This window comes from Anser anser, assembly GCF_964211835.1.
Source record: "Anser anser genome assembly, chromosome: 9".
Lineage (NCBI taxonomy): Eukaryota > Metazoa > Chordata > Aves > Anseriformes > Anatidae > Anser > Anser anser.
Window position 1 is genome coordinate 15,393,527 of NC_139729.1, and position 27,427 is coordinate 15,420,953.

Sequence of the window (27,427 nt, forward strand, 5' to 3'; positions counted from 1 at the left end):
TACTGTAAATTACTGAGAAATGATGCCACTCACTTTAATAAAACGATCATTTTATTTTTATTCTGATGCAATAACTGGTGTGAATCTAAAAGAATTTAAACCCAAAACCCCTTTAAATCCAAAAATATGATTTACAGATAATGTTGGTCTATCAGCTAAGAAGGGCCTGCACATTCTTATTGTATGGCCAATGACCATGAATCTTGTTTTTCCATGGCATTTTGTTGATAAATTGTCTTTTAATATGTGGCCACTAACAGAGCCTTACAAACCTGTGTGATACCCTAAAAGGTTCACCTCCACGACTTAAAGAAAGCCATTTCAATACCAGTAGAACAACACAGCAGAATGAAAGCATGCTTTGGCATTGCAACACGGCTGATACAACACCTAAGAGCAGCAAGAAAGCGTGTCCGTTCCTCCTGCATGCTCTCTCACTGCCTCTCTTGCTTCCCAATTTTCCACCTAGTCTGAATCAACTCATTGTACAACTGGCAAAGCTATTAAAGCTAAAACAAGGGAGGAAGAGGGTAGGAATATATAGGCAGGTGTGGGGTGGGAAGGGAGGGTGGAGGTGATATTGCCCTTCTTTTGGTGGCCAGTAGCCATTAGAGCAGCTCAAACTGCACCCTCAAACCAGTGGATAGGTTTGGATCAGCATGTTGTTTTAGCTTGGCATCAGGTAGAACTACAGCCTTAGCACAGGTTCATGCGTTTTGCTGAGCTGGAACCTAAACTGCCGTCATCAGCTAAGTCAACACATGGACACAATGGTTTCAATAGCAACGTCTAATCTTGTGTCTATTAAGAACGTAACTTGTACAGAGTCACATCATTTAGTTCCAATAGCAGGGCATTATCAGCATTGCATAACAGAAGCTCTGTCTTCATTGTTAACAGCTATCAATGTAATTTCACACTCCTGCTCCATCTTATAAACAGTCACCTAAGTTACTTAAACCCTTTATCCTCTACAAATGCGATGCTTTATTTGGTGCTATTAATTCTGTCACACAGAAAAGCTGTCTGTAAAAATGACCTATTGATACAATGTGAGCAATTTTAGTTAAAAAGCACTGATTTGCACATCATAGAATTTTCTTTAAATACTTAGAAGCCACACGCATGAACTGTCATTACAGAAAATGAATATGGTTTTATTTTTAATCTGGATCAAGTCCTATTACCTAATGCAGGCCCTTATATAGGGAACTTCTATTGATTCTGTAAATAATTCACATCAGCCTGTGAGGATGCAACTGAAAAACATCTATTAGAAAGAAATCTCTTCATGTTCCAAGTCTGCTTGCAATCAGCAGTTCTCTGTAGGCAAGAAATTGGTTGTGGTCCTTCGCCAAATCTCAGTGTGTGGCAATTCCATAAATCTGACTAAATCAATGCACTTGGAATTCTCAAGATAGTTCATTTTCCAAAGAACTTGCTTGATTTGTGTGTGTGTGTATATATATATATAAAATTCATTATATGTGTAGAAGTATATTGCAATGGTTTCTCTTTTCCTTAGTTTACTATTCTGTTTAACCTAATTCAATTCACATTTAACTTCTGGGTGTGCAAGCATGAGTTTTGCTAGTTCTGCCATAAGTTATTGAAAGGTTACAAAATGTTTAATTCAGCATTTCAATTCCAGCAACATACGTATTCTAATAGCAGCTAAATAACTTTTTAAATGCTCACATAGTTAGTATTATTTATCACAATTACCTGATTATTGTAGAATTATTTTCTTAAGCTGTTTTCTGAGTTACCTCAATTTCTCTTGCTGAGGTCCAAACCTCTGAGTATCTAGAAAGTTATTTGAGCATTAATGTTGTGATGGACAGCTCGTGATGCAGGCTGCTCACCCAAGTTATATGTTGTTGCTTGTGCTGACCATAACTTTTAATAAACAAGTGTAATGACTAGCAAAAAAGAAATACAAGTGGTCCCAAAACGCACTTGTCAGTTCACGCACTCAAGTGCTTGTAAAATCAGCACACTCCAATGCTAAACCAGGGTCAGTTCAAACAGCTGCACCAATGGTTTTTCAGCACTTTAGCAGCTGTAGTTTTCTGCATGTCTGTCCTGGTGGGCTAATGACCATATAGGTGACACCACAGTCAATTGCTGCCAGAGAAAAGGAAACTGCACAGCAACGGGGAGAACTGTAAGGAAGGCCACCTAGGGATCAATCTGGGAAAGCTTTCTTACTCTGTTTTGTGCATCAGCAAACCAGAAACATTTCATCAACTGAGCTCTCTGGCAGCAAAGTAAGCCTATCTGATTTAGTACCCTTCTACTTAAATAGGCTACAAGTTATAACCTTACAGAGGAAGTGCCTTTGAAACTAGCAAGATAATTTGGATATAAATAAACATCTCACCTTGTCTTCTGTCTTTATTTCAATTATGCTGCTACCTTCTTTGTATTTTTTCTTCACTTTAAATTCCTTTTCATGATCTGTGTAACTCATCACACGATAGGTGATGCCTGCATTTCAAACACATGTAGCAAGTTGATGGACATGGCTTGTGACATGGCTACTGAGTGCCTCCAAGGCAAGCAACATGATCCCCAGGGGGCTGAGAGAAGTTCAGTACCAATTCTCTAAAGATTGGGTCAGAGACATGGAGAAAAACACACAGTAGTTCTCAGTCCAGTCTTTGTTTCCAGCCCACCGTATTCAGCATACATTCTGATGAGAACTTCACGGGCAGTTGCCCAAATATGCTTTAAGATTAAAATAAACTAAACTGAATGTTAGATGACATCCAACTTTTTGCTACAATACCCAATAAATAATATAGAGCTAAGCTAGGGAAGGAGATTAGCAATCTACAGAGATGGTCTTTTGCCAGTTTTGCTGCAGACGTTCATCGTGACTTCAAATGCATTGTTTAAAATACTGTATCTTGGTTATCTATCTCTGTGAAATTGCTTTATTTTGGCTTCTCTATGTAGAATAAAAACATTTTAGGGGTGCAGTTGTCCCTTATCCTATGTACACTGAGCAAGTCATACAGCTAATCTGGCTTTTGCCAGCAGGAACTAAACCATAGGAGCACGGTAACAAATTCAGTAAACAATCTGGCTTTTTACTGAGTTCTACTACTGCCTTCCACCAACTTCAAACTGCATGGGAGCACCTAAATTCCCTTCAACACATCTGGTGTTCCCAGCCTGACCAGGTCCAAAAGCAATAGTAAAAATATGGAAATAATGTAAAACGATCCCTATTCCAAAAATGTTTGTTAATATATGCTACTTTGCACAACATTAGTCTACTCTACTACCCTAATAACTCAGTTGTTGAGTTCACAAATTTTACTTCTCAAATGTGGAGGAGTAATTTTTCCCTTAAAATTTCTGCTGTGAACTAAAACAATCATGCCAACGACCTAAATCAGTAGGATTTTCTAAAAGCCACTTAATGCATAGCCCCTTACCTGCCATTTAAAAGAACACTATTTTATTTTGAAACATATTGGTAAAGCTTTCTGTACGTGACTCGCTGCTGACAAAAGAATAACAAAGGACCTCAAGAGAATACATTATTAGATGAAGTTCCAAGAAGTAAGAAGGAAGAGATTAAAGCATAGCTATAGACCAATGCAGTCTGTAATTAAATCTGAATTCTCAGGTGCAAAAGCCTGCTTATTAAATGTAAAATATATAATAAAATAAATAAATCACTTGAATAGTCCTTTATCTTCAGGATGAAAATTATAAGACAGAGTCTAGCTCTACAGAATCAGTCAAAGAGTTCTTCGAGTGGTTTTGATGAGTAGAAGCTCCATTAGTTCCACAGAGAGTTTAAATTACTACAGCACAACTTTTTAAAAATTTATTTTCATCAGTCAGCTCTGCATTTTTAGATACCCAATGACAATTCTAGCACAGCGGAGGCAGCACTAGCATATGGGCATTAGGCAGCAGTACCTGCTACACTGCAGATGACACACCAGGTGTAAACACTCTTCCGACAAACCCTTCCTCACAGGAATGCTCTTTGCTGAATTCACAGCTGGAAAGGATTCAAAAGGAGCCTGCCCAACAGAAACATGGTGCTTTGCCAAGGGAATGTGAGGTTTTTCATTGAAATACTCCCCATCCTGTCAGTGATGAATACCACTATGGCAGGACAGAAGGCAGTCCCCTCCCCCTGTAGCAACTGGAGATTATGAGTAGTCATGCAAAACCGAAACAGAACTTACATTTTAAGCTTCTAAGATCTCCGCAAAGATTTTCATGAAGAGAAATCTCCTCCATGTAAGAGGTGGCTTTGTTGTACCTGGAGCCTGCGTTGTTTCCACTCATCATATTTCAGGAGAGCTGCAGTTTTGGCATTATTGCACTAGATAGCAAAAATCCCTAAAACATAAAGGCATTTATTCCCCTACAGAAAGTCTGGCTTGTTGCAACTGTGTCTCTGTGACAGCAACAGCAGCAATAACAGCACAGCCCACACCGTTGCAGAGTCCTGGCAGCTCCCCTATATTTTGTACTAAGAGTAGTATTTGACTCCTAAATCCCAAAATACCAGCAACAGCAGATTACTGCCATTTCTCAGCAACTTTACTTCAGAGGTTATCAAAACCTCCTTCACGTTCCCTGTACCTCTCTTTCTGGCTGCAAACTCAACTCAGAGTTTTGGAGCAAGGTGACACTTTGACACATGCCCTGTGTTTACTGCTAACGTGGACTCCAATCCTGCACTTCGCTGTACGTTTGAGTTCTCTTCCCAAGGAGACCTATGAAGGTACAACTTGGCCAAAGAGGCTCTTGGAAGGGTTTCTGCACCATGGAGGTGCTCCAACATGCTGCTACATAGCATTACACTACAGCACAGTAAGATTTGCCCTTGTCCATTATATGCAGTATTTGCCATACAAATCTCTGAATTACAAGCTTCAGATTCAACCCTGTTTTCAGAAGCACTGTGGTAAAAGCAGAAACTAGCGAAGGGTTGGCTGTAGAGTCTGAGTGCTATGGAGAAGGCATACCCACATAATTACAGTGGATCAAATACTATACGTAAATTACCTGGAGGTACTGGCCTAATCCGATGGAATTGGAAAGAGCATATTTCAAGTTTTCTTACTACTCTTCCATCAGAGCTAGTTTTCTTAGTTTCTTAACTCCATAAGGTTCTTTCCTGTAGCTGTATGGGAATATTTGCATTTAAACTGACTGCTCTCAGAACACAGTACATCATCTGGTTTTTAAAAATCATAACAAATGTCAGCGAAAAGTACACAGTGGGCAAGGAAAGAAACAGCAATACTTTTTTTAGTCAGTAAAATGGAGAGGTTGTGGAATAAACAATGTTTAAATGAAACTTCTTTTTAAGCATTAAATGTTTGCCAAACTGTCTTTGTGTCTATTCATCTGATCTGCATCTTACAAGCAAATCTGCCTCTAACAGCAAGGCATGAGATGGCGTGGCTCTGAATACTACCATAGTCAACAAACACGCTCGGATAACCATATTTTATTAGGAAGTCAATTTCTGGACTAGAAATAGTTACCAAATAGTTTTCTTATTCTGGGGAAAAAAAAAAAAAAAAAAGAAAAAAAAAGATCATTTCAAAAGTTTACCTGTCTTCTGTTGAGAAAATCCCAAATCTTTCACGTACGAGAGTAACACAATTCTACTCTACACACTCATTTATTAAAGCTGATGTTTATACCCAAGCTGCCCACATTGCAGCTGAATTGCAGCTGAGTACCCTAGCCACAGAGCTACACAACTCAGCCTCTTTTCTCCTTTCTTTGTCAGATTACCTATTTGATTGCTTATTCATACAGCTGGTTCAATGGGAGAGAGAGAAATTCCCCACAGCCTAACAGTTCCTTGGGGATCTGGGTGACTCATCAGCCTTCCAAGCTGGAACCCAGACCTTTTTTTCATTTTGATGAATCAACACCTTTCAGTGAAAAACATTTCAATACGAGAAAGAAAACCTGTCCTGACTTCAGCTCTAATTCTGGATTCCATCCTACCTTGCTACAGCAATTTGTCTGAGAAGTTGGCTGTGACTGAATCCATTCAGTCACAGGCACATTTTACTACATCTAAGATATTTTGCTAGCATCCTACTCCCAAACATACAGAGGAAGTATAATTAAGGAAATACAGTAAAAAGGACATGATTTTGTTTCTTTGACATTCAGGTTTGGAGAGCATCCAAAAAAGATTTCTAACCCACCCTTTGGAAACAAAGGACCTGTAACACAAATAAAAACAACACGAAGGCCTAATTTACCTTAATGACAATTCACAGCAAGATTGTTCTAACCATCGTGGAAATTGGACCAAACTGCAAAGTATCTGTATTTAATATATCCCATTTAGTTCACCAGTGAAGCACAGGTACACACGGATTGCAGTTCTACCAGCCCCTAGGAGTTCACCCAGCTTGCAACTGTCAGGCTCTCACTGAAACAGTGTGCCGAGCCAAGAGTGTGAAATGCAAGTACCACAAGCTGTATGCAGAAAGGCTTGGCAAGAACAGAACAGTAGCGTATGAAAAACAGTATCATTTGCTGTGACTAAAAGCTAATGGGGTATTCGAACAAGGCACCAAGGTGAGAGGAGGGCTATGAGCTATTACAGAGCACAATAGTAATTTGTATCCTCAAAGGGAACATATCAAGCGGGCTGGCAGCAGCTTAGCTATCAAGAAGAGATTTTTCGCATTTCCACATTTCTTTTTTCACATTTCCTACTTCCTTTTAAGCATCTATAGTTTTTAATCCTAGCAAAACTTTGCTCATGATGATTAATTTCTGTTTGGAAAAGAATTCACTTGAAAGAAGTTTTGATTTGAAAAAAGTTTTCACTAACTATTTTGTTTGATAAGCTGTATTAAAAAACCACTCATTCCTACAGGCCTGCTCCAAGTTCCAAAGAATTGAATGCATTTTTTCCATTCACCTCATCATATTGTAGACAGTCTATAAATGCTGTTTTCATCACTGCAGGCACACAGGACTTGTAAGGAAGAGTGAGGAAATTGACCTCCTACTATAATTTTTTAATTGTTACTTTTACATCTCCAATTTCTTCTTGAAATAGTGTAAAAAAGCTTCAGCGTACCTGCTAGTATTTTCCTTACACCTGTCAATAAATCACTGTCTAAAAGTTACCCAGAACATTACAATTTGTATAGCAAATTCTTTAATACACCCAGCTATTTCTTCTTTCCAAGCGGTTTCCTCCAACAGTGACAAACTTAACAAATCTCTTAAGTACATATTCTATTCAACATGAAAACTCATGTAACCACACTAACTTGAAGTGAACTTAACAAATACATCACTTACTGTAACTAGAAGTTGTAATTTTCCAAGAAAATGGTTACATCCTCAAATGACTTGTCCTGTGTTCTTGAACATCCATCCCCGTGCTTAAGAAGCTTTATAGATACATATATAAGTAGAAGTCTGACACCTAAAGCTGGATACCCCTTCTAAAACATAGTTCTATCCTATTAAAAGAATAAAATGCCTACTATGGAAAATGAACCCCCAAATATTCATGAACACCACGAAGGACTTCATAAGAAAAAAGTCATCTTAGCAAAAGGATGTTGTAGATGCTGAAAGTGGACAAGGACTTGAGGGGTGACTGAAAAAGTTCTGAAGGTTACTAAATAAACCTACTGAATGGTCTGCTGCCCACCAGGCACACGTGAACTGAGTGAAGTAGCACAGTCTGTCACTAGACTCCACAGCAGCCCAGTCATTCTGTCAAGCCGCAGAAAAAGACCTTGGGTGAGCAGTTACTGATGTCATTTTTTTTTCTAGTGGTCTTTTTGTGCCACATGAAAACTTACATGATGCTTGCAACTGGCTTTCTTTCTTATCTCTGTACCTGAACACCAAACTTGCTTCATGACACACTAACTTTGCATCTGTAGTCAGTTCTGGGTAATTTAATGTTTTACTCTTTTTTTAGTGTTAAGTTTTCTTTCAACAAACTAGCACATAATTACATTTAAAGAAATCTCTATGTTGAGATCACTCTATTAAGTTTCCAGGAGAAAAACTGTTTCCTTGATCATCACAAAAACTACACTAAAACGAAGACAAGTCTTTTAAGTATATACATACCAGTTTAAAATAAAGATCATTACTGGTCACATCCAGCCATATGATCCATCTCAGTTATCCATGAGGCAACTATCATGTACAAACATCACAGACTTCTGTCACTTTTCTTTACGTAGTTTTTCAGTGTGGGTCATGGCGAAGACATGCCTTGAATTTTTAGAAAATGTGCAGTGAGGGGAGAAGGTAGTGAAATAGTCTATATTGCGAGTAGAAGTCCTCAACAGAAAACATGATTTCTGGTCAAAACCATAAAGAAAATTTTTAAGTTTCTGAAAACAATAATAAATCTTTCCCCCTAACAACGGAAACAGTTCATATTTGCAAACTCAACCACTAATTTCCAGAAGTCATACAACTCAGGAGGAAACACTTCTTTCCTCATTTCCTCTACGACTTTACAGAAAACCTTTACATAAATACACTGAAGCATCACCAGAAGCTTCTCCATAATGCTGTAGATGTATATGGGCATGCATGCAATCATTCCTTCCCTCTGGTGGCTGGATTGCACAAGGAACAGGAAAAGGAGGAAGGGCTTGTAACTAAAATTAATTGTGGATGCTTGTAAAAGTATCTTTTAATAGTGTAAGGAGAACGATTGTGTACATATATATATATATATACACCTATGTAGTATGTAAAACAATATCTGTTTCCAGCATACAGTTTCAATCCAGCCTATTCTTTAAGTGCGTTGTTGCTCATAACCACACTGCATGCATACTCACACAGCACAATCGGGACTCAGAAAGCTACCACCACTGGCTGCAGTATCAGAGGTGTGAAGCAATCCTTGATTTTTCAGAATTTTTCCTTAAAATTCAAAAGGCATCAGGTCTCACTACCAGTGCATTGTCCATACAACATATTTTATCTTGGTAGCTCTTCTTCAGCAGAGGAGGTACCTTACTCACAAGTAGTGATGGGACACACATCAGGTATCTCATGGCCACTTACTTTTCAGCTGTGAATCCTGAATCTTCAACACAGCATTGCAGGTTGTCCCAAAAGCATAACACGTATTCTTCTGACTGAACAGAATGAAATAGAAACTGAAAGCCTCTGTCAGACAGATTACTCCTGTGCAGTATTAGAAATGGCTCTTGACTGAAGAAGCAAATATGTCTCCCCAGCTTGTGGAGAAAAGTAACTACTGCAGTAATCAATGTGAAACTTAAGTAATCTTCTCAACAGTTGGAGAGGACTGATCAAATATAACAGTTTTTGGGACAACCTTCCTTTCCAGTTGTCCAGCAATTCAAAAAGCATTTATAGCACTGAAATTCATTAGGTACAATATTACAAGTAGGAAGCAGTCTTCCTGATTCCATTTTTTCGATACTCCGTGTTTTAGTCAGAGCAAGACTAACATGGCTATTGAGTTTTCTGATATTTAACATTATAATGGCTGCTTATTGTTAGAAAGACAGTCTTGTCACCTGCCCCACATGATTAAAGATGCAACAGCTAATGATTTTCGTAGAGTCAGAACTAGAAGAAGAGAGACCTAACCACAGGATCCTACATAGCACTAATCTTAAATCACCATGGAAGACATTCCTTTATGCGTATGTATATTCCCATAACCCCCTGGGAGATGTTTCAGTGACATCCCTTCTGGCAATAAATAATGGATATAAGCGAGTTTACTACGTTGGTTTCTGTGATATTGCAGAAGAAAAAGAATTTTGGCATTATTATATGGTATTTTAATAACTCGAGCAGATTTAACAGAGCTTGTTAGTTGAATTTGTGTGCTTCTTTTTCATAAGACATCACTTGATACGGATTATACAGATAGAAAACATCCAATGCTAGCCAATTATTTTTGCATTGGCCAGTACTGGTAAAATGTAATGGAACAGCTTTCATTTTCACAATATATTATGAATTCATTTGGAACGTATTTTCTGTTCATAACTAAAAACTGGCTAATGTATTTTTAGGAAATCCTCTCTAGCTGAACTGAAATTGAATTTACTCCTATTAGAAATAAAAAGGACAAATATTAACTACTTATGCAGACATTTATTTCCTAGTATTCCCACGTTTTCTTAGTTAAATAGATTTTGCCTTGTGAGCATCCTAACTAGTACACTCCTCTGTGGTAGCACTATTCCTGTCTTACCTTCAGGTAAGCCAACTGGGGGTAAGGCACAGTTCTAATCTCATACTATGCATAATGCTCTGTGTTTGAAATATAATTGTTTCTTTCCACCAACAGTGAAGTCTCTCACCTTGTAAAAATAGAAAGTAGTGCAGGTTGCTACATCTCCCAGTGCATATGACAGCTATTAAGAAAGTCTGATAAGCACTGTTACTTGTTAGCTTGCTGTCTCTATGACCTTCAAACACTTCAGGTTCATAAACACTCTATAGTGCAAGAAGAGCCAAACTGATAAAATTCATGAGATACTCTAACTGTAAACATTTTTTCACCACAAGGACAGTCAAAACGTGGAGCAAGTCTCCCAGGGGGTTCACGCACTCTTCATCACTGGCAGTTTTCGAGACAAGACTGGATAAAGCTCAAAGGAAGCTGGTCTGATATCACAGATGCTCCTGCTTTGAACAGGAGGTTGGACCAGATACCTCCTGAGCTCCCTTCCCAGCTGAATGAATTTACAGTTCTAATGACATTTGTAATTAACAGGACCGTACTGTAATTTGCAAAACGTTCCCAAATATAAAGCCAAGGAGGATAGAATCAGCATATAAAATGTGCTGGATTTTCCATCTTTTCTAAGTGATCCCAGACTGTAGCAGCTCTCTTCTCAGCAATAGGGCATGTACCCAGAGGAGTTCCACAGAAGCAAATGAAGCCTTGGTACCTTCGCCTTGAGTCACAGCTGACAGACTGGCCTTTGCTGCCTGATGGTGGAAGCTCTAAAACAGGACTTCTCTGTGAGGATTACTCCAGCCAGCTCGGCACCCCCTTAGCTGTTTTCTTTCCAGCATCTCTGGATTAAACACTACTCCGTTACCTCACCTTTTCTTACACACACCTGACCTCCACGTACCCCTACCTACGCTATTTGAATGACTTCCTTACAGCTCTTCCTACCTCCTCGTTTTGTATCCTTGCAGTCTACCACTGCATGGCATACAGAGTCAGTTTCTGCATCCAAGTCAGATACTCAGATTAATGGATAAAAGTTCATATGGATATATTTTGTAGAGTAGATAAAGTATGTATGTTTATAACAGAAACGTGAACAGTTTATAGATGAAATCCTTCTGCCTTTACTTCTGCAGGATGTCCAATTTTCAGCGACCAAAACTGCAGGATTTATTTTTCCATTTATAAAAAGTGAACTGGGGAGAACAGGGCCCAGTGTTGTCCTTTGTTGCTTTTTAATTGATTCGCCTTCACGAGCAGCGAAGAGAATAATTTGGGTAACAGAATGCAAGATCCCTTCAAGTGGCCCAGAGAAAGTGAGTGTTTTCATACAACTAGCCAGAGTTCAGATTTTTGCTTCCTCACTCTGAAGGACAAGCTTTACCAATATCAAATTATCACATTCTATCCTTAAATACATCACACACCTGTACATCTAAACAGAGTCTTTAAAAGCATACAAATTGCACACATATTCTCAGAACAGCTGCTATTTCTTTTGACAAGACAGGCATTAAAAGAACATGGGTCAAATTCAAATTCATTTCACCAAAATGCTTTAGTCATGTAGACAGCTGGCTAACATTAGACCTAAATTTGACCTGAATAGCAAAAAGATTGAGCTATCTTCATCTCTGGTTTCCTCAGTTCTTCCAAGTATTCACCATAACCTGGCTGGGACAAACTGCCTGTATTTCATCGGTCATTAAAAGAATATGAAATGCAACTTGGCAAACATTGTATTTTCTGGTCTGAGACTGTGCAAAGAGGTCTCTATCTGCTCCTGTTCTGCACTGTGATCAGTTGCAGCTTGTCCTCTTCCTAAATCTTCAGCCTCAAGGCTTTTGCTGTTGTTGTTATTCTTGTCCTAGTACAACTTGCTTGTTAACTGCTGTTGGCAAGTAGAAATTCTCCGAACTGGGATTCCCTGGCCATATGATGAATTTGGGCATGAGGGTAGCTACCGACTGTTGCCTATGGCTGACTGGGGCCGTGCAAGAGGTGATCAGCACTTTTATTAAAATATTTACGTGCTTGCATGGCAAAAAATGAACTGTAATACTCTCTCCTCATATCTCCTGATGGGAGGATGCACAACATGCCATTCAAAACATTTCAAAGCTCTACATCATTCTGAAGGTTGAGCTCAGGCAAATTTATGTCTTAAATGGTCTCTTCCAACACAGTGGATTTGCTGTATTCTACAGAACTCTTTAAAACCAAGGAAAAAAAAAAGACACCAGAATGACAAGTCTTGGAAAATAACCTAAAAATCGCAGAACACTGCATAAAGATACAGGGTTTTGCAACTTACAGTAATGACAAACTGTTTACTCTGATGGCACAAGAATAACAGAAGCTGAACCCTTTTTAAGTGTGCTAAGGCTAAATGATTATCTCTGTTTTCCATACCCAGATGGCTGCTTGCTAGAGCCTAAGGAAATAAGAAGAGGGACAGAAAGTGCTAAACTCATAAAAATTGAAAGTCTCTAAAGTAAAACACTTTGAGAAAAGGAAGTCAGTAATTTGCTACTTCATTTCTCAGCCAGTTTGCACAGGCTCCGAGAACGTACCAACCCATGACACAGTCTGCTCAAGCCTGTGGAGAGGTGTCCCCTAATCCCTTTGCTTAATGCACAGTTCCAATAAAAACAAGAAAGAGACAGAAGGAAAGAAGGAATGAGAAGTGTGGTTTCCTACTGGGTGTCACAAAACCACCTTCTCAGTAACCCAGTTAAAAAACCATTTTCAACCTCCCCCCAACATTACATCTGAAATTTCCAGAGAAAGTGATTCCAAACTGAAAAGCTGTTACTGTAAAGGCAGTCCCTCATCTCCATAACTCACAGTACTACATTTTGAAGCTGCAGACTTCAGTGATAAGAACATTGTTATTGCCTTTTAACTCCTCACAGCACTACAAACATAAGGCAGATTTGGAAAAATGAGAAACCAAGCTCACGTCAACTTATTAAATGTTGTACTATAAGCACACATTTCTAGCCACAGAAATGATGGCTCTGTTCCAAATGTAGTTGTTTCAAATACGTAGATGCAAAAACCTGGAAGAGGAGTAAGCTTTTGAGGTTTATTTGTCCTCTCATTTAGAATATAAACAAAAATTACCACTTTTTTTTTAACTCTTTCTTTAATGTACAGAAAACATTAGAAACAGCCTTAAAGTTCACTAACAGTGAAAACTTAACAGGGAACTCTTATTTAAAATGCAATTACTGTAAATGATATTCTGGTCTGAAGCAAAGTTTGACTCTTTAAGGCATACCCAATTCTGTTCTTACAGGAATACAGACTTCCCCCCCCCCCAAGGGAAGAATATCCCAAGATATCAGATTTAGAACCAGAAAGATTAGTTCCAAAATATTTTGGAAGAACTGGTCAGAACATGAGACACTGAATAACCATCAGGATTTATGGCAGCATTCCATTTGGGAATATTTTGATGACTGTGGAAAGCCAAAAAAAAATCCAGGAACGTTCACTTCTTCTTGACACAATCTAATATTTCTTCATGACCTTACTGAAGTCATTTCACAAAAGCAGTATGGATCAGTATGCCACAATAACCACTACAGCCACACTCTCTGCTTCTCTCAAAATTCCCTGTTATGGCTACTCAAACCAGTTTTTGACTTGAGACTGCTACAAATATGAGAGAATTCTTAGATTTATTGACACATTTAAAAACCATCAACACTTCATAAAATCTACTCTTCATCTCACACACTTTTAACTCCGTAGTTTTTAAAAGTATTCTGCCACTACTGACTAGCCCAAACCCTTGTTAAATTGACCACCTCTTACTTTGCATTTGTGTGAGCAAAAAGTAATAACGTGACTTGAAAAGGAGTCTGGAAGACAAAAAAATCTTGAAGCCACTAGCAATCCTGTCACTCAAAACAATAAATAAAGATTAAAAAATCGTAACATCCCTTTCTTAAACCAATTAATGTTACAGAAACTTCCAACCAGTTCCACAGGTAGGCATGAAGCAGCAATAACCCCTAGAACAAATTACATATCTACTATGCTGTCATAACCTATAAAATGTCTCACTGACCTAGAAGTGTCATGCAACTTGGACAGAAAAAGCTGCTGCACACCACAGTCATGATTCATCTTTGCTGCTTCTGAGCAACAATTCTCTGCCAAACTTTTGAAAGCTTGCTTTTTTCACCATGAAGACTTATCTGAAGGTAGACACTGTTCCCCCTTTTTTTTTTTTTTTTTGTAAATGGGAAATATAGCAGCAAAAGCAGCCTGGATTCAGGTTACCACCTGCAGCCATGCCAATACCAGCTGAGATCTCATTAGGGCTCACCCATCAAGCCTGGTCAGGCTGGCTCAGCACTGGGATGGAACATTTCTGCTTAATCCTTTGGAAAACAGCAAGCCTGTGAGCCAGCCCAGAGCCTGCCAGCTCTGAAGGAGTATACAACCTGTTAGGGACAGCACCCTACCAAAACCGTCACCATAAATTCACAATATACTGTACTTACATAATTTTTAACAAACTTATTTATATACATGCTCATTACATTTAAGTACTTATTATTTGAGGCAATTAAGGTTTCAGACCCCAAACTTCAAATGCAGGTCGTCCAGTTGACTACCTGGGGGGTCTACATTAATATGTTAAATATTGATTACATTTGCACTTTTCAGCTAAACTTCTGACTGTCTCCACTCCAGATTATTTTGCAATGAAACTAAGGATACACTTCAAAGATGCTGGTAGTGTTCACTCCCCACGGAAACACCAGAGCTAACCTGAAGTAAAATCTCCAGAGTACTGATGGTGTTGTCATTAAGTTATCAGCACTATCCCTTTCTCTCTGAACGTCTGTGTCTTTTGTGCACTGGACATATAGTCTAAAAGCATATTTCAACCCTTGAATGAAAGGGGCTTTATTACAGAGATCCCAAGCATCCACTACACCTGATGAAGCCAATCACTTAATTTTCTCCTTCCTTACCCGCTCACTTTTCCTTCTATAAGACTCAAGACACTGTTTATAGGAATGTCACAATAGAGATGGTATGTGCATTTTAGAGTATATCAAAGTAATTGCAAGCACTTGTTCCTTAAAAGGAAAGATCTGAAATGGTAGCAGCAATCTTGCAGTTCTCACTAGCATCTGTCAACCTCTGAATTTCAACTTGTAAAATAACAACACTTTATACAGGAGCAGAGTAAAAGGTTTTTGCGTCTTTTACCCTGTGGGACAGTGCCCAAACACAGCCAGCTGTACTCTAACACAAGTCATGAGCAGACCTCTTGACCTTCAAAAATCCTGAGATCCCAACATATGGTTCACATGACATGAGTGTCTTTGAAGTGGTCGTGCTAAAGGTACGTGTCCACTTATGTGACAGTAACCGTGGAACATGTCTTTGGGGACTGCCTTGAGAAGGCACCTTCCAGCAGAGCTCAGAGGATGCAGAGCAATGCCATGACATTGCCTTTGCTTCACGATCCCACACATTAAGCCCAGCTGACAAATAAGGGTGACGCTGTTGCTGACATCTAAAAGGCAAGTGCTGTGGCTGCTGAACATGCCCCCAGGCAATTTTCACACTCCAGCCTTGAAGCATGAACGAAATGCACTGCACTTGATAGCTTTCAGATTGCAATGAGCCTCTTTCTGAGAGTGAAAGCAGAGCCATGGGCAAGGAGCAGGAGAGAGCATGCAGTGTCTAGGGCAGGGTATAATGAACACCAGCTACACTCACTATGTTTTATTTCTTCTGTGAACAGATCACTGCTTATCTGTTTATTATTCATCTCTCTTGAAATAGAAGCTTTGAAAGATAAGTAGGTAGACAGACAGATGGAAATAGCGAATGACAATCTAACTTTAATATAGTACTCACAACCCACTGTTCTCCTAAAGCACTATTTCCATATCAGGATTACTCATCTGTTACTCATAAGCACACCCCAAAAGCGTGCCAGCAAGGCCACATCTCCTTTCCCTTCACTAGTAGCAGAGAAAGAACAGTCTCTGTTAAAGCTCCTCTATGGCAGCCCAGACTTCACAAAAAGGGATTCTGACGGGGGACCCACGTTTTGTGCACAGATGTAAATCTGACAACAGAATATCTCAAGATCAGGTTTAAGGAAAGTCCTTGGGTACTGTCTGCGCTAGTCTGCCATTTGTGAGGCTGAGATCAGCAAATCCAGTTTAACTATCACATCCAGAGAGAACACAGACAGGGATTCAATGCCAGCACTTAACTTAGCTGAAGAGATATTCCTGGGGAGAGGCAGGTTCTTGCAGTTCAGCTGCTACAGAAAAGAAGTCTGTGGGAGCAGCTGCCTAAAGGTCACCAGAGAAAATATTTTGTCTAAAATTTTGCTCCTAGACAAAGAAGCTTGGACATGGCACCTGGTTGCCTCGTATATACTTGGTCATTTTACGGCTTGCTCTTCTATGAGCTGAACTCCCTGTCATATTCCCCCTATTGCACCTTCTGCATCAGGTTAAAGCATCTACAATTACTCATACAGGAATTCATGCCTTCATTGTCCTCAGTGCTCCCTCTGTACCTTTACCATTGGGCTACGTCCCTTGGAGCCCAGGAGACAGAAGAACGGCACACAAACTGCATGCCTGGAGCAGTGAGAGCCACCTCTGATAGACCTCAAGTACCCTCTTTACTCATTGCATGTATGATCCCCATTTCTGAGCGGAATTTTCATATTGTTACAGATGGCATGCATGTGTCAAATTGTTTTTAAAGGTTGAATTTATTTTTCCTGAAGAGCCTGAAAGCCAATTAGTGAGCAGCATAAATATCACTCAGCTTTCAGACAGTATTATGAAATGAAAGAAAGCAGTAAGGAAAGAGGAACTGTGCTTTTTGCCATTTTCACATCCCGAGTCACCCTGACTGGTTCATGTGAGATGCGCCAGATTAACTGGAAGAGATCTATTTTCTGATACAGAGTTAAGAATAAGGCTCTATTTTGAGTTCAGTACTATTTACTACTGCTGATACTCAATCTCCTAGTCTCCTGGGAAAGGAGAAAGAGCAGAGAGAAATGCATCTTCAGGCATCACCAGGGGAGATTTACTTCTTGTACGGGCAAAACTCGTGACATGTCCAGGCTGTCAAACAGATGATGACAGGAGTAAAATTTGCCAGCTAGCAGGTGCCGTGCTTGTGCTGCTGTATAGCACGGCTGGCGGTGCAGGCTGTCCAGAGAGTCTCCTAGCATGACCGATACTGTTACATAACTAATAAATATATACATGTTGCAGTCTGGTTCAACATACAAATTTAAACTTTTTTCCCCCCTAATCTGCCTATGGAATATGTAAATACAAACATCTACTTCAGGGTTGAGAGGTTGGTTTTGGTTTTCTTTTGCTGTTTGTTTTTTAATTCAAAATAACAGGGGTCATTAGTCTCTTCCCTGCTTTTTCCCACCTTGCTACCCATTTCAGGCCAGAAACTTTTCTGCATGTCCCCAGCTCTTGGAAAGTTACAGATTAGCAAAGAAACAAACAAACAATAACTTTCCCTTTCATGTCCTTCTAAAACACATGTACCAGCAATTTAGGCAGCAATTTTTTAATGTATTTTTAAAAAGCAGACTAAAATTAAGCCTAAATTTTGATTTAATTTTTTTTCAGATAGCTGCTATAGAAAACGTTTTTCTTGTTTTTGCTCTTTTTTTTCCCTCCACAAGAAAACTGTTTGTTCTAGAAGTTAGCTGTGTATCCAGCAACTTGGTACCAGCAAAAGGGATTCTGAAATGCAAATACTTATTAAAAATATTGCTGTTCTCCCCATTTCCTCTCTGTTACTCTTACAGTAAAAACTTCAATCAGTATTACAATGGCTGCATATTAATATTTAGAATATTGCACTACTGCCAAAACGTCCAAATATGTGCTGCTACAATTGATTAGTAATGCCAATACGCACTGAAACATTAAAGTTATCTTTGAATGCATTAGACATGTATTTATCTCTGAGTATCTTAGACATAATTAAGCTGAAGTTATTTACATAAGAAAAATCTAAGCAGAGCTGTGTGGGAGTCAGAACTCCCTTTAATAGGACAGCCGATAATTGTAACATCTCTGTTCCACATTGAAATTACTTCACAACTTCTACAAAGCAATTTTCAGTAATGAAAATTGTTTTAAAGCAAGAAAACAGAACACTAGAACTTTATCTTCTAAAACTGTTAAGGACACAGAATACACTTCAAAAGGAAACATCATGAAAGCCAACACAATCTCATGGAATGTCTCTTTTAACAAAATGTCATTTTTGGAAAACATTCAGTGGCACACTTCCAACCAACTCTCACTACAAAAACTGACATATACGTTGACAGTGATAGTAACGGGTACAGTTACATTCTGAATGCTTCTTTTTCTCCTGGGGGCAATGTTGCCTCATGTTATGCCGAGTAAGAGAAATGACAGTAAAAAGTTTAGTTCATGAAGGGTGCAAGTGTACTTTCCAGTTTGGATTCCAAAAGGTGGTAGGAAAGATTGTAATAACATACAGAGGAGAAAATGTAGGTGACAAACTAGGACAATGCTTTCACACCACAGTGCTTCTAGCTGATCTATCAACACAGAACAGTGTATTCATTAATTGTTATTTTATTGGAACTCCCACAGAACATGCCATGGTAAGGACTCTTGGCAATTCCAAAATCAGTTGTTATTCGAAGTGCTGTGTCAGAAACATTCAAAGGAAATGGCAAGGAAATCCTTTAACATATCATCGTGTGACCACTGTATTTTTATGAGACCTTTGCAGTAAAAGCTGTGTATTTTTTATGGCCAAACACAACGTTTAGCTCCATACTAATGATGGTATAAACACCAGACCTGAAGGAACTTCCAGTCAGTTACTGAGGTACTCCTCGCTAACTCAGCTTTAGAGGGTAGGATGTCTCTATAGATAAAGAGCTCTCCCTATATAGAAAAAGAACCCTTCAAAAGGAGCCCTTCAAGAAAGTGTTCCACTACATTTAATACAGATACCTAAAACTCAGCATTAACAACCACATAGGTTAGCAAAATCCTTGCTCAATTAAGCTTCACTATGAAGGAGAAACTTAATGATGACAGTAACGTCTCAGAATGCTTCTTAACCATTAGGGGATACGAAGTCACCTTTTTCACCATTAGGGAAAGCTTTTACACATAACCTTACCTTTCTACAACATCTTCTCCATTCCAGCAAGTTGAGCTGTCTTTCATCACCAAGTCTCCCTCACACAGCCTTTCCGCTATAGAGGCATAAAAAGTTCGGGATCGCTTCATGTAATTGATGAATTCTCTGCAACATAGGAAGAACGTATTTAACAACAAAACCATACACATGATTTAAGCCCCCTGTCAATTTAGCCGTCCGCAAGATTAAAAGTTTAGAACCCACCAAGAAATTAAAAGTCAACAAACCTAATTATTTTTTATTTCTAGTGTATTTCTACTCCTAAGCATAATCCAGCTTTAGTTGGCTGTTAATACACAATTTCATACAAAGGTAGGCTTTAACCAATTATGTTAATACCTCAAAATTTGAAAGAAATCCATTTCCACAGTTTCAAGATAAAGAGATTAAAAACAAAAAAAAATGAGAAAACAACATCACTAAAAGGAGTGTTTTTTCTTCCCTGTTACTGGAATTTCTCCCTTCCCTGCACGAGAGATGAATAAAGAACACTGTCAATATCCTCCTGGGTGGAAAAGGTTTTCTGAAGCTAACATCCTGTGACAAAACCTGTAATATGCCATGTACCCCCCACTTGCAACAACAGTATAGAAAGCCATCTCCTTGGGATGTACTAGGGCCATTTTCTCCCCATCATCACTATCCATGTCATGTTCATATTGGAAAGAAGTTTCTTTTCTGTTAAATCTGGCACCATGCCAATAAGAGGAGGCTGCCTGCACTTTGGAGAATAACCAAAATTCCTGGCTAGCACAAACAGACCGTTTCCAATGATGTGTGTATGGAAAAACGTCTTGAGGGCAAACTGCTGCCTCTATAATCTGGTTATGCCCATAATATGTATCTGGCTGAGGCAGCCATAAAAATAAACTGTAACAAAACAAGAGTTAATTCACCACACATTGAGAGTACTACCCTACATTCACAGTTTTAAAAGCTCCTATTTGGTATAAGATGGCTAAAGATACTGATAATGAGGACAGAAAAACTGAACTAGAACTATCATGGAGCTACCTGTCTCAGAAACCCATCAATAGCTCCTTTTGGAAGGCCAGAGGACTCATTCTGGTTTATTATGCTTCTGCCTGGCAGGCTCTAAGACAGCACTACACGGAAGAGGACCCTGGGGATAGGGCTGGAGAATGGCATCTGAACAGTCAGGACTTAATACTCTTTTGGGAGCAACATTTGCTTTAAACAAGCACCTTTCAGGTCCACTGACAGGTATCTACCCCTACCAGGCTTAGTCAGTGGTCAGCTTTCCCCACAACCATCTCTTCACTTTCACTGAGCTTTTAGCCATCCCATTTGTCTGACATGCAGTGAAATCCTCCTTTAGATAAATTAGCCATCCCATAGTCCTAAGGAACAAGCTTACCCTAACAATGCAGGAAAGCTATCATTTTAAGAAAAATAAAGCCGGAATTAGGGGGTTTACGAGGAAAAAAGTCAGTATTTCTAACTCTTGACCACTCACTTAAAGATGTGTGCTCAGTGCATTTACGCAGTAAGGCTAAGCCTGGACAGAAGGCCACCTACCTGACAGAATCCTCCTGAGAGCACTGATTTTTACAAAGATAGATTAATACAAATTTATTCTCTAGAATGCGGTTTTCTTTGAAGGAGGTACAGATCACCCTTTTGAGAGAGTCTAAAGCTTGTCTTACTCAGCTCACCCCAAGAGGCTTAAATTCATTTGCATTTTCAGCAGTGGGGCTCTGACATTTCAAAGCAGCATCTCAGCAAATGCAGAGTTGTGTGTCCAACTCTTAATCTTAACCAGTGAAATTATTTACTTTTCATCAGTATAAAACTAAACACACTAGGTAGAGAATGTACGGTTTCCCTGTGCCCCATTGTATAAAAGCTGCAATCATAAGTACACCAATTCCTAGATTAGAGCTGAAACAGCAGCTTACAATGGAGATGAGCAAAGCATAAAGACAACAAAGTATGTCACCTTGGTTTCATTCTTACCGAGAGATTTTTTTCAAACTTCTTGATTTGTCATTCTTTGAAGCTTTCAGAGGCAGAGAACTGGAATAGGCCGGGGAGAATAAGCATCAGTCAGGAGAGGTTGGGGAGTAGGGGAGAAGCAGGAGTTCAGGCAAATGAGGGAAAGAAATGAGAAACAAAAGAGAAAAGTAAAAATTATTTGAAAGAAAGGTCATCAGGCACATGCATAGGATAATATAAGAAAACAAATAAGGAGGAAAATTGTCACGAGATTTTCCAAAAGCATAGACACAATTAAAAATGTCAAAGCAATACTGAAACAATACAATGGAGATTTTGTTTCTCTTTTTTTCAACTAGGAGCACAATTACAAATGCAGCACACAGCCAAAAGCTGAAAATAAATTCAGTGGGACTCAAATTAACCATAACTGATACCAAATGGAAGAACTGCAAATATATGAGGCTATACAAGAAAACAATGAGAAACAGTTTAGAATGAGCACCATGGGAAGGAGGATACAAATGAGTAGCATTTGTTTTCTTGTGCAATGAGCAATTTGCTCTCTGTTAATAAATAACGCGTATACAGATATCTTTCGCTGTTTAGTTCTGGACAGACTGCACCAATGAAAGAAAAAAAAAAGCTGTTTACAAAGCAGGACAGATAGGCTGTAAGGTTGTATCTGAGGAAAAACCGTGGAAAAAAAAACTGGCAGTTACTCAGTGCAAATCCATTTTGTGGCACTGATATCCTGAGGTCCCTTGATTAACACTGTCTTTAACATTAACAGCCTGATACAGTTTTCCATCTACTGATTTAGTAACACACACTGTTCTTTCTTAAACCAGTACTCTGATGTATAAAGCAATGGCAAAACCTGGAGTAATACATGCCTACAAACAGGTTTAACAACAGTTGCCAGTCCAGCTAGGAAGTCTTACTGGACAGAAAGCATCTCCTTTGGCAGCTGTCAGGGCACCCTTCTACCCTCCTGGCAGCATTTCCATCCAGTTTTCTGGGAGCTGAAGGCCAGGGATGACCACAGGAAAGGGATGACCTGCAGTAAGCATCAGGCAACTGTCACCTGCCACCACTGAAGCAGTTGTTCCAACAGAGCCCGTGAAAAAATTAAATCAAAGTTTTATCAGGGCAAATTTGGACCAGCTGAAACGTCTGCTTTGGCCAGCCAGAAACATTTCATTCTTCACCACAGTAATTTCTTTGCATCTGGCGTTAATATCTGTTTTGTACTAGCACTTTAATATTTATATTTCAAAAAAATCATGTGCAATCATGTGAAGTTTGAACCGATAGTTAATTTTAAATAAAATAGATGACCTTGACTTCAAACATTCTCAAGGAAACTCAAAAGTGTTTATTTTAAGATGTATAAGACATCTTCAAGCCCACAGAGTAACAAAGAAATCCCCCCACAAAAAATCATTTCAAAGCCTGCCTCCTTCAATTAGGGACCTAATACCGTGTTGTATTTTTCTTAAACATAATATAATTCTATAGACAGATCTATCCGGTCTGTGTTTAGCGGTTGGAAATATTACATGCAGCAGCCATACTAGAAGACAGGTATCCAACTTTGCCAGGAGTCTGAACCCTGACCAGAATAGTACTTTGTGCTGAACTCAGCAATAACATTCCAATTTACTGATCTAGATTCTGTACATGCCATGTAGATTCCCTGGACCATCATATGGTTTCAATTTTCTTGTCATCTCTACTATATGTTATAGTAACCTCCACATTAAAAATTACTGCAGCACCAATTCTGCCAGTTTCAGTTAATCCCCAAATATTACTGCATAATGCAAAAAAATAAATGTTCTAAATCTATACTTCTCAGCTTAATTAGAAGAACAGGTTTGCTAGAAGATCATGCAACAATTATTCAGGTTTCAGCTTCTTACATTATTTTCTTCCTGACACTTGGTGCTGCATAGCAAAAAGCAAACAGGCAGGAATGGAATGGGGGTGGAAATAAAGACGAGAAATCTCACAGGAACCCATGACGCTAACAGAAGCAGAACAGGGTTCAACTACCCCAAAAGAGGATCCAGTTGCTACATGAATTCAGGGAGCACGCAGGACCATGCATCCTGGTTTTCAAATGCATGAGCAGCTTTGCCTCTACTGAACAGGTGAAAGCAGAGGTTCTCATTCTCTTTGGAAAAGGAGCTAGATTCTGTAACCAGCTTTGCAAAGATGCAGTACCTTTGGAACAAATATACGTACAGAGGTGTGAACATCACCAGGATTTTAAGGGCATCTTTAAGTAGGTACTACAGCACAGATGAGAGTCAACTTTGTTGTGATTTCTCCCACAGCCCTGCTGCTAACCTGACTGGTTCTCTTGAGTTTGAAAACATTCTGGTGCATTAAGAGAATGAGCCACAGCTTTTTTACGTACTTGAAGAGTGCTTGCTCATTCCTTTTCCTTCCCTATTCTGCAAGGCAGGAGTCATGTTCCATATCCTGCCTGAATTAAGGATCATTTGGAGGGACTATCTGTGACACAGACCAGCAGACTGGGACTCAATCGGGCCAATTCCCAGTGTGACCTAGGACCTAAACTGACAGCTGACATAATTGCTCCTTATTTTTCAGATTGCCAGAAGGAACAGCACCAAAAAACATTCATGTAATTACTCTCATAACCTAGATCCCCCTGCAGCAGTTATCTGTCACTAAGTACCTTTTGTACAACCTGCTGCAGTGATGAGTTTACCCTTTATTATAAAATTTTATTACCTAAAATTACTTTTTATTGATATGTGTGATTAAATGATAAATGGCAAACAACAGCAGCCAGTCACTGTGTATTTCATTCTATTTACTGCTTCACAATCACAGAAGCAAAGTACAAGCTTTGTGACGTGTTTTATAGCGAGTTATGGAAAATATTCTTCACTTCGTACTAATTATGGCTCCATCATTAACTTCTGGTGCATGGGCTCTCCACAAGACTTATCAATGTTATATTTTAGCAACACTTTATCCTAATTCTGTAAGGGTGGCCTTATTTTAGATGTTTTGGATAATTTAATTTTTAGTGCACAATTTTGAGAAAGTCTATAACAAATTAGGTTTAGCATGTATTTTTTTCCAACTACAGGTCTTACATTTTAAAAGGCCAACATCTAAATAATTCTAGATGGTTGGGAAGGGAGCAGATCTTCAGGTGAGAAAGAACTGCTGTCATGCCACCGAAGACACCAATTCCTATCTCCCAGCTAACAGACTGCTAATTCTGCCTTTTTGGTTGCCAGGATGTAAGTCCCAGCGAAGTCAGTGCATTATACACAAGACAGGCTAAAACTCTGTATTTTTAAAAGCATATTTTGTTAATTATACTATAATTATTCTTTGGACTATTACTGCTGAATTTATTGATTTTCTTAATGCCCTGTACTTTGATATTCAATTTGCATGGTTAAAAATTATTATTTCCAAGCACCAGCACAAAAAGTTATGTTTTAAATTACAAAAGGATAAAAATACTGCTATCACTCAAAAAAATTAACTTCTTGCTGTCACTTAATTAAAATAGTTCTTTGTTCATGTAAGCTCAGATGACAAAATAGCAATGGATAAAAACCTCATCTTCATAACTTGGGCACCAGAACCCAGACTACGTAAATTTTAATGTCAGTTATCAACATACAGGGACACACATAGGCTCCCTGGGAAGATGAGACACCGTTCTTAGCTAGACGCATATGCCCAGCATGATTTCACTCACTTTACTGAAGTTGTTCCAGATTTACACTGGTGTTACTGATAACAGCATGTTAGCCAAAAATATGTCATGGTGATTTTATAGTCAGTCAGCTCTGACATCTACTCATGTACCAACAGCAGCATTGCAAAGACATCCTTCCCTCCCCACTTCAAATTTACAGAAAGCCAGTCCAAGAGGCACACAAGGGATCTCACTGCCTATATCAGTGAGAAGGAAGAACCTGTAACTTCCTCCCCAACCCTGTGAAATCAGGGACTTTGTGTCACGTTAATCGATCTTTCCTTTTCACCCCTTTCTCCTTCTCATTTCTGACCCAGATAAGCCCAACTCCTTAGGAGCAGTTGTATTTTAAGTAATTCAGACTCAACTGTAGAAATTACTCAGACCTTACTATAGAAAAGCTTTCATCATTTTCATTGAAAGTTTCTGGAAATAATGAACACCTGGGTGCTGAGTAATGACATCAAGTCTGGCCTGTAAAAAGCTTTTCCTGGAGAGACCTGCAATGCAATACCAGTGTAACTATCAGTGACGGCAACAGCTGGAATGCACACAGACAAGATGACAGAACTGAAACACTCTGGTACAAGGAACCAGCAACACTAACTGTGAGGCAGAATTTATTTGAATTCAACTGTGGCTTAGGGTTACCTTCTTTTATTGTTCAGACTAGCGTGAGCCATCACAAGTGCCTGGGTTTCAGTCGCTTCCTTCACTGGCACTATATGGTCTGATGACAGGTTCCCTTCTTGTTGTTTGGGCTGTCCACACACTTTATCAACCTGTACGAAAGGAAGGGAAAGGAAAACTGGGTTTGAATGGAGAAACTGATTTACAATTGCCCAAAGGTCAGCTTGCTCCTTGCGGCTAGTGTTTACTGCAAGAGAAGGTGTCTGGGAGAGAGAAGGAAATTCTTCTTCTTCCAGGACCTAGAAACTAGCCGTCTGCATTAGAATGACCAAACTATGAGGCAGTGCAGAGCCCTGCTACCAGAAAGCCAACAGCCACTAGATACCAGACTATAGTACACCTGGAAACAGGCTTAAATGGTGACACCTCAGTATAGATCTATTATAAAAGAGATTGACAGAAGTATTGCCAAAACCAACTTTTATTTAGAAACATACCCATATACAGAGAGTAGAGTCTTATGTCCTATTTGGATTCTGAACAGGCTTATAAACAGAAAATAACTGAGCTTTCCAGCCTTTAACTAGACAATGTTCCCTTAGAACAAGGCAATAAGCAGAAGAATTCAGCATGAACAAATCACTGTCAATAAAGTCAGTGCACTTCCCTTGAAGAAACAGAATCAGAAGAAAACTCAGTCCCAGGAACCATCAGTGCCTTCGAACCTGGGTTCTCAGCACTAACACTGCTCAGCCATTTGCCCTTGCTGTCCCCTTCCTGGAGCCTCCCAGGGGATTTCACACAAGAGCAGGAGAAAGCAAGCTTGCATTTATCCTTTGTGCACTGTGGGTCTGGCAGTGCTCCTGCATCCTGCCACATTTATTTGCTCTAACAGCTTTAAGTGACAATAGTAAGACAAAGCTCTTCCCGTCTAATCCACAAATAAGTCGTATGTAACATTTTCACCTACACTTAAATCCTCAAGCAAACACAAAAAGAAGACAAAGAAAATCCTACTGACGGTATGGTACTACTAGAAACCTTAATCACACAGAATCCATCATCCCACACAGTGCTGAATTTGGTATCTCTTCTCCAGTTTTCCATTATAACCCACGGAAGACAAATTATTGCTTGTCTCTGCACTTCACCACATCTGTAAAACCCTTATCAAGTCCTGGCTGCCTATCTGCTGAATATTCCAGAGCACCAAAGTCTTCAAATAATTTTCTCTCTGCCCCTTTGCACCACTATGTTGCATATGGGTGTGTCTGTGGCAGTACAGGACAATTTTCTCTCTCCCATCTCCTCCTGGAAATCTACTGTGATGTAAATCTAAAAGATATTTTCCTCTGACAAAACAGACAAATCAAATATGACAAGTGGGAATTTGTACGAGCGTGACATCTAACATCAGTCTTGGGTGTATAAGTTACAGCTCAGTCCAGTATAATATGCTGTGAGGAATCCAAATCTAGCAACTGAATGCCAGCATATTGGATTAACACTGACATACCATCTGCGGTCAGAATAGGAACCAGTCCCCTCACTCAGCACTGAGCACTGTGTATATTGTTCTGGTCTCACCAGGGAACACCACCACATTGCTTTAAAACACAACTTTG

The 27,427-nt window shown here is 39.2% G+C and overlaps 1 protein-coding gene across 21 annotated transcripts in view; it reads right to left on the minus strand.

Moving 5' to 3' along the window:
• Nucleotides 1–27,427, minus strand: part of LOC310904415 (glypican-5-like) — a 441,629-nt gene that overhangs the window by 219,828 nt on the left and 194,374 nt on the right. For 19 of the 21 annotated variants that reach the window (XR_014588310.1, XR_014588311.1, XR_014588312.1 and 16 more), the window contains 3 exons: nucleotides 25,824–25,954; nucleotides 21,437–21,496; nucleotides 19,439–19,564 (listed from right to left, as the gene is read on the minus strand). Coding sequence is in view for 13 of the 21 variants with exons in the window: in XM_083849130.1 (XP_083705256.1) it covers nucleotides 19,439–19,564; nucleotides 21,437–21,496; nucleotides 25,824–25,954 (317 nt within the window). In the remaining 8 variants the exon portion in view is untranslated. Of the gene's footprint in view, nucleotides 1–49; nucleotides 8,929–9,072; nucleotides 9,147–19,438; nucleotides 19,565–21,436; nucleotides 21,497–25,823; nucleotides 25,955–27,427 lie in introns of those variants that run through there. The other 2 variants (XM_083849129.1, XM_083849131.1) reach the window with 2 other exon arrangements.